Raw genomic sequence first — 8817 nt, 5'->3', positions numbered from 1 at the left:
AGAGAGAGCTGACCTTTCGATCCCTCAGCCTTTATAGTGAGCATGAGGCAGATGGGATGGAATACCCTCGTTGGTCAGTTTTGGGTCACCTGTCCTGTTCGCTCCTCCTTGCAGGTGGGACCCCACTATGCTTTTCCGCTTCCGACCCTCCAACGGGGCAAATAACAAAGTTGGTTGGCCTTGGTTGTTATAGCAATAAGTATAAGCAAGGTCCTCTCTGCATACCATGCCTGGGCATCAGCTATAAACATAGGTCTTATCACCCTGAGAGAGTGAACATTGTCTGCACAATATGCTGTTAATTTCAGTTGTTAGAGAGGCCCAGCTAAGAAGCGAAGTTACTGACCAAAATTGGTTCTGTTTTACCTCAAACCAGGACATATACGCACACATATATAATTATATGTGTATGTGTTCTTATTAAAGAATACTCAAACTTCAGAAATATTTAGTTCTTAATAACAACGAGACTAAACTGAGTGGTAAATGCATGATGTACCACACTACATGACTACAAAAATTGTTTGAGAAGTAGAAATGCATTAAATATTAACTTCTTTATTCATCTGGATTCAGACAACATTAATAAATACAAAATTAACAGTCAACACTGACCCATAGAGCTTTGTTCATTTGGTAATTTAGATAATATTCTGTTCCATAACCAGACCTGCTATACAATATTGGATACAGAGATTGCAATTGACAGGATCTATCCAACCCTACTACATTTTGTCGTGATAAAGCTAACCAGGCCAATGCTATATGCAAACCTCTACTCACTGTACACAATTACATATTTGTGTTAGGATTTCTTGGAAAATTAGCTGGTCAATTCTTTTATTAGCTGTGCCACTACTTAAGGTATTACTAGAGTTTTATTACTTCTCATGCTATTTTCTTTCTTTTTCACAGAAATATGTTCCCTCCAAATCTGGTGGAAGCTTGCTTTAAACAGGTAAAAATGTTTTGTTATTTCCAACTAAAACATATAATAAAGTAAGAAATCGTGCTGCCACTGAAAGAAAAGCAGTTTATGACTTAACTCTTAAGCTGTTCCAACAGGCAGCAGTCATTCAGCCAGGCAGCACACATCTAACACTGTCTAACAGCTATATCATATCTTGCTTTTGACCTAGTCAAATAGGTAGGAATGAGAGAAGGACCTGAGGAGAATCAGCAAAGTCAGTTATGATGTGTTTAGGGAAAGTAAGAAATTAATAGGAAATGTGGTAGGAAATTAGGCTTTAATTCCAGTCCTCATTAAGCATCTTGCTTTTTTATGTTTGTCTTAATTTGCATGCCCACAAGCCCAGCATAATTACACCCTTCAGATATTTGTATTAAGGAATTTTTACCTAACTTTTTTTTTCTACTTTAAAACAGTAATAAAAATATACATACATACAACACAATTATCATACCCACACACATTTTTTTTAAAAAAAGTCTTTGATGTACAGTGTTAGGAAGTGTTTTAACACTCCTGTCATGACTGAAATAAAATCCCTTCAGTGATAACTTCTGGATAATTTCTACTCTAATATCTCTCTGTCACTTAAAGAGGCAATCCCATCCCTCTTCCCCTGGATATATAGTCTCAGTCTCAGTGTTTTGCCCTGTCTGGTATTCATCTGATATTACTCAGTGAGTTGATTCATCTCCATAGCCTTTACCAAAAAATGGTCACATTTTTGCTTGGTAAGTTTTCCTGCCAATTTAAAGAGTAGGATTGGCTCATGGAAAGGTCAAACTATAACTGACACAGACGAGAAATTATCACAAGTTGGATGGGAGCAGGTGAGGAAGTTGACTCAGGTGGTGGAGGAACCTACAAGGAGAGGTGCTTTACTGGACCTGATACTCACAAACAAAGAGGGACTGGTGGAGGATGTAAAGGTTGGGGGCAGACTGGGCTGCAGCGATCATGAGAAGATAGAGTTCAGGATTAAGTGTAGAATAGACAAAATGACAAGTAGAGTTGAAACCCTAAACTTCAGGAGGGCTAAATTTGATCGTTTCAAAGAATTGCTTGGAGAAATCCCATGGGAAAGGGCTCTAGAGGGTAAGGGGGCTCTAGAGAGCTGGCTGCTATTTAAGCGTCACCTCCTCCAAGCTCAGGATCAGTGCATCCCAAAGAGAAAGAAATCAGGCAAGGGGAGAAGGAGACCTGCTTGGCTGAGCAGGGACCTTCTGAAAAGGCTCAGGTGGAAGAAGGGAGTTTACAATAGGTGGAAGAAGGGGCTGACTGCTTGGGAGGAATACAAGAATGCTGTCAGGGTATGCAGGGAGGAAACAAGGAAAGCCAAGGCAGCCTTGGAATTGAACCTGGCGAGGGATGTCAAGGCCAACAGGAAGGGTTTCTTTAAGTATATAGGAGACAAAAGGAAAACTAGGGAAAATGTGGGCCCGTTGTTGAATGAGACAGGTGCTGTGGTGACGGATGATGCAGAGAAGGCGGAGTTGCTAAATGCCTTCTTTGCTTCTGTCTTCACTGTTCGGGCCAGTCCTTGTGAGACCCCGACTTTGCAGGTAACAGAGAAAGTCTGGGGGAAACAAGACTATCCCTTGGTTGACAAGGAGCACGTTAAAGATCAGTTAGATAAATTGGATATACATAAATCCATGGGGCCTGATGGGATGCACCCTCGTGTGCTGAGGGAGCTGGGGGAAGTCATTGCTGGGCCTCTCTCCATTATCTTTGAAAGGTCCTGGAGGACAGGTGAGGTGCCTGAGGACTGGAGGATAGCCAATGTCACTCCAGTCTTCAAAAAGGGCAGGAAGGATGACCCGGGAAACTACAGGCCGGTCAGCCTCACCTCCATCCCTGGGAAGATGATGGAGCAGCTTGTTCTGGGAGTCATCTCAAAGCACCTGGATGAAAAGAAGATTATCAGAAGTAGTCAACATGGATTCACCAAGGGGAAGTCATGTCTGACTAATCTGATAGCCTTCTATGACAAAGTAACTAGATGGGTGGATGAGGGGAGGGCAGTGGATGTTGTCTACCTTGACTTTGGCAAGGCTTTCGACACTGTCTCCCACATCATCCTCACAGGAAAGCTTAGGAAGTGTGGCTTAGATGAATGGACAGTGAGGTGGATTGAGAACTGGCTTACAGATAGAGCTCAGAGGGTTGTGGTTAGTGGTGCAGAGTCTAGTTGGAGGTTAGTAACAAGTGGTGTCCCTCAGGGGTCAGTACTGGGCCCAGTTTTGTTCAACATATTCATCAATGATCTGGATGAAGGGATAGAGTGTACCATCAGCAAGTTTGCTGATGACACAAAACTGGGAGGAGTGGCTGACACGCCAGAAGGCTGTGCTGCCTTACAGCGTGACCTCGCCAGGCTGGAGAGTTGGGCAGAAAGAAACCTTATGAAGTTCAATAAGGGTAAGTGTAGGGTACTGCACCTGGGGAGGAATAACCCCATGCACCAGTACAGGTTGGGGGCTGACCTCTTGGAGAGCAGCTCTGTGGAGAGGGACCTGGGAGTCCTGGTGGACAACAGGATGACCATGAGCCAGCAATGTGCCCTGGCGGCCAAGAAGGCGAATGGCATCCTGGGGTGCATCAAGAAGAGTGTGGCCAGCAGGTCGAGGGAGGTCATCCTCCCCCTCTACTCTGCCCTGGTGAGACCGCATCTGGAGTACTGTGTCCAGTTCTGGGCTCCCCAGTTCAAGAAAGACAGGGAACTGCTGGAGAGGGTCCAGCAAAGGGCAACAAAGATGATTAGGGGACTGGAGCACCTTTCTTATGAGGAAAGGCTGAGGGACTTGGGTCTCTTTAGTCTAGAGAAAAGAAGATTGAGGGGGGATCTTATTAATACTTACAAATACTTAATGGGAGGATGCCAGGGGGATGGGAGCAGTCTTTTTTCAGTGGTGCCCAGTGATAGGACGAGGGGTAATGGGCATAAACTTGAACATAGGAAGTTCCATCTTAACATGAGAAGGAACTTCTTTACTTTGAGGGTAGTGGAGCACTGGAACAGGCTGCCCAGAGAGGTGGTGGAGTCTCCCACTCTGGAGACATTCAAAACCCGCCTGGACGCTGTCCTGTGTAACGTGCTGTAGGTGACCCTGCTCTGGCAGGAGGGTTGGACTAGATGATCTCCAGAGGTCCCTTCCAACCCTAACAATTCTGTGAATTCTGTGAATTCTGTGAATTCTGTGAATTCTGTGAAGTGGAACTGTAACAGCTCAGCTGTCTACTCTAACCACAGCCCAAGTCTTAAAACTTTTTAGCAAATTTCATTTAAAACTCAAGAATATCTAACCTCCATGGAGATTTTTTCTGCTACATCTTATTCAGAAATTTTCCATAAATATCCTCTAAGCCAGTTTTACTTGATGTTCTGAAAGACTTAAAGCCTTCAGGGGATACAGCAAATATGTGGAAGGAGTGCATGAAAACTATTCAGGTGTGGAAAATAACAGAAAATTAGGTCAGCGATATTAGATGCTGATATTCAGGTTTCCCATCTTAGTCATAAGTATTCCATATAACTCAAATACTTTCAGAGTGTGCAACAGTCTCCAAATATTAGTAATAATACTACAGCTCCCAGACTTAATATTTGGGGAGGGTTGCTGGCAGGCCCAAAAGAATGAAAATCCAAAGTTGCTGAATAACCTTGACACCAGCATCCCATAGCTTTAATATGTTATTTAGCATCGATATACATTAGAAACATTTTACTAGTGATATTTAGTATTCTTTCCTCAAAAGAATATAATCAGGACAGGATTGCAAGGTTTTTTGAGCCCAGAGAGAAATATTCAGGATACATATTTCTCTTTGGAAAAGTATGAGGTAGTGAAAGACTGGTTTTCAAAGTAGACGTTTGGGACCATATTGAGATTTTGAAATTGATTTGCCCATTCCATAATGGAATCATTTAAGGTAGAGGTCCATTCTTAGTTAAGAAAAGTGGTGATTTGTTACTGCAAAGCAGAGAAAACTAATGGCTTTGCCATAGAAAAGGAAAAAAGAGGTATGTTATATTTCAGTTACTTTCACTCTAATTTTCTCTAATTCAAAAAGATGAAAAAGTAAGGAAACTCCAGAGCACATGAAAATATTTCAACTAGCCAAAAAAGGCCTATTTATTTAACAGTTGGGAAAATTTCATTGGGAAAAATAACAATTTATAAAAATACAAACTAAGAATCAATAGTTTTGTCACAAAACTCATGCGCATGACAAATCTGCATCTTTGATTTTGACATATTTATGAGAAAGCGAGTTCCGGAAGCTAAAGGTGAAGCTTTACCTCTTGAAGTTAATATGGATTTTTTTTTGCTTTCAGGAAAGCTAGGCTTTCATAACAGCACATTCTACTAACAAATATTACACAAAGAATACAACTGTCCTACAATAGTAATTAATAATTTAATGTGTGATTTTTACCTGTTTGCTATAATTCACAGAGTTCCTACCTTTTCTTTTTGTCTTACCAGTTCAAAACAAACTATGAAAAGAGACTGTTTAAAGTAGATATTTCATCCAATGACACATCCACGATGGCTTCCATATTAAGGAATGTGTCAGAAACAATGGAAACCCTCACCCGAATGAAAGAGGAAATAGTTTCTGTTTCAGGTTCTGTAAATGGAGTGAATGCCCTTGGCTTGGTGGTTTTCTCAATAAGCTTTGGCCTGGTAATTGGAAGCATGAAGGAGCATGGTCAGGCATTAAAAGACTTCTTTGGTAGCCTAAATGAGGCTATCATGAGATTGGTAGCTCTAATTATGTGGTAAGTGCCTCTTTGATAAATTCCATATTAAGTTACTAACAATATTTTTTCATCACAGTCATGCACTGGAAAGCAAGAGTCTGGTTGGAAGGAAGTCAGGAACCCAAGAACTGTAATTCTGTATATCAATAATTTGCTCAAAAATACCTATTCTTTCAGTGTGTTTAGCTTTTGACACAAAAAAATCAGGGTCTATGGCAGAATTTGCCAAGCTTATACAGAGCCATTCTAGGTCTTCATAAAGACAGAGATCACAACAGTATGCTATCAAAGTTTCCTTATGACCTCCTCTGACTTCACTAAAGGAAAACAACAAACCTCTCCCATAATCTTATTTCTACACAGCAAGACCTTGCTATCATTAGTTTCCAACACAACTGGTTCTTTCAGTTGTGTAGCGTATATGTATATCATAGAATCATAGAATGGTTCAGGTTGGAAGGGAGTGAGAGATCATCTAGTTCCAACCCCCCTGCCATGGGCAGGGATACCTCCCACTAGACCAGGTTGCTCAAAGACCCATCCAACCTGGTGTTGAACACTGTTCTGGTTTGAGGTAAAACACCAATTTTGTCCAGTAATTTTGCTTCTTAGCTAGGCCTCTTCTAACTACTGAAAATTAACAGCATATTGTACACTTTTTGCTCTCAGAGCGATAAGACTTATGTTTATAGATGATGTCAAGGCATGGTATCATAGAATCATAGAATCGCTAAGGTTGGAAGGGACCTTTAAGATCATCAAGTCCAACCATCAACCTACCCTGACAAAACCACCTCTAAACCACATCCCTAAGCACCACATCTACCCTTTTTTTAAACACCTCCAGGGATGGCGAATCCACCAGCTCCCTGGGCAGCCTATTCCAATGTTTAATAACCCTTATGCGGAGAGGCTCTTGCTTATACTTATTGCTACAACACCCAAGGCCAGCTAACTTTGTTATATGCCCTGTTGGAGGGTCAGAAGTGGAAAAGCATAGACAGGTCCCACCTGCGGGGAGGAGCAAACAGGACAGGTGACCCAAAACTGACCAACAGGGTATTCCATCCCAGCTGCCTCATGCTCAGTATAATAGCTGAGGGATCAAAGGGTTCTTTTTCTTCAGTGGCCAGCATCCGAGGAGGGCTCTGTCTGTTCGTCTGCCTTGGATCCCGATCCCGAATGCAGATCCGGAATCCAGTTCCCGTCCGTCACTGAGTCCAGCCTGGGACTTCCCCAGTGCCAGCCGGTGACATGATTGTCATCCTGGAAGCTTGATACAGTTTTGTTTATATTTCATTATTTCCTTTGTATTAGTTTATTATTGATATTTCATTAAAGTAGTTTAGTTCCTTCTAAACTCATAAGTGTCGATTCCAGGGATGGGGCCTCCACAACTTCCCCGGGCAACCTGTTCCAGTGCCTTACCACCCTCAGAGTGAAACATTTCTTCCAAATATCTATTCTAAATCTACCCTCTTCCACAGAAGACTAAATCTACCCTCTCCACGGAATATTCTCTTCTCCAGGCTGAACAACCCCAACTCTCTCAGCCTGTCTTCATAGGAGAGGTGCTCCAGCCCTCTGATCATCTTTGTAGCCCTCCTCTGGACCCGCTTCAACAGGTCCATGTCCTTCTTGTGCTGAGGACTCCAGAGCTGGATGCAATATTCCAGGTGGGGTCTCAGAAGAGCAGAGCAGAAGGACAGAATCACCTCCCTCGACCTACTGGCCACACTTCTTTTGATGCAGCCCAGGTTGGCTTTCTGGGCACTGAGCGCACATTGCTGGCTCATGTTGAGCTTCTCATCCACCAACACGCCCTTCTCCTTCTCCTCAGGGCTGTTCTCAATCCATTCTCCTCCCAGCCTGTATTTGTGCATGGGATTGCCCCGGCCCATACGCAGGACCTTGCACTTGGCCTGGTTGAACTTCATGAGATTTGCATGGGTCCACCTCTCAAGTCTGTCCAGGTCCCTCTGGATGGCATCCCTTCCCTCCAGCATGTCGACCACCCCACACAGCTTGGTGTTGTCGGCAAACATGCTGAGGGAGCACTCCATCCCAACATCTATGTCACCAACAAAGATGTTAAACAGCACTGATTCCAACACCCTTGCTTACAGATACACATAATTTTGCCACTTTATTGTGTTCAATAGGTAAATAAAATCAATACCTTTTCCTTCAAATATTAGGTATGAAGTCTTTTCAACAATGAAGATTCATTATTTGTCAGGTAGAAGGTTAATTACGGAAAGAAATTATGTCTTGTTGTCTTCTTTACTACAGAAAACAAACAAACAAACAAATCAACTCCAAAAGCATAAAAAACTACCCAAGACTGCACACACATATGTTGTAATACTAGATACAAAACCAAAAATAAGTATATTTTTTCCAGGAAAATTCCATTTCTGCCAGGAAACATCTATACAAAGCAAAAATCTTTTCTCCTTTGTCCTGGTTCCGGCAGGGATGGGGTTAATTCTACCAAACACTGCTCAGTAGTATGCAGGACGCTGAGGGGAAAGAGGGGGAAACTAGGCCAGCAGACACTGCGGCTACTCCAACCCCAGTGGCAGGCAATGTGGCTAGTCAAACCCCCGGTGGCAGGAACTGCAGCAACTCAAACCCTGGTGGCAGGCACTGCAGCTGAACCAAACAATCAACCCGTGCCAGTATCCGTTGCTCCTATACAGAAGAAGAAATACACCAAGAAGTCAGTTCGCGTAGTAAGGGATGATGATGAACCAGGGCCATCAAAGGAACGGGAGGAAGAGACAGAACCAGAGATAATCACCCGATCCCTATCCCTGAGTGAGCTGCGAGATATGTGAAAAGATTTCAGTCGACGTCCAGGTGAGCACATTGTCACCTGGCTGCTCCGATGATGGGATAAGGGGGCCAGTAGCTTGGAATTAGAGGGCAGGGAAGCCAAGCAGCTGGGATCCCTGTCTAGGGAAGCGGGCATTGACAAGGCGATTGGGAAAAAGACACAAGGCCTCAGCCTCTGGAGGCGACTCCTGTCAGGCGTGAGGGAAAGGTACCCTTTCAGTGACGATGTCGTATGGCATCC

General features: G+C 43.2%; 1 protein-coding gene across 1 annotated transcript in view; it reads left to right on the top strand.

Annotated features, from left to right (window-relative positions):
• Nucleotides 1-915: 915 nt before the first annotated feature.
• The window catches only part of LOC104290377 (excitatory amino acid transporter 1-like), a gene marked incomplete at its 5' end in the record, with an annotated part of 26184 nt that continues 18282 nt past the window's right edge, over nt 916-8817 (top strand). The window contains 2 exon segments of the mRNA XM_009889473.1: nt 916-958; nt 5461-5756. Of these exon segments, the coding sequence (XP_009887775.1) occupies nt 916-958; nt 5461-5756 (339 nt within the window).

This window comes from Charadrius vociferus, unplaced genomic scaffold (genome assembly GCF_000708025.1).
Source record: "Charadrius vociferus isolate BGI_N301 unplaced genomic scaffold, ASM70802v2 scaffold927, whole genome shotgun sequence".
NCBI classification, from domain to species: Eukaryota; Metazoa; Chordata; class Aves; order Charadriiformes; family Charadriidae; genus Charadrius; species Charadrius vociferus.
This window is presented reverse-complemented; position numbering and strand designations above follow the sequence as displayed.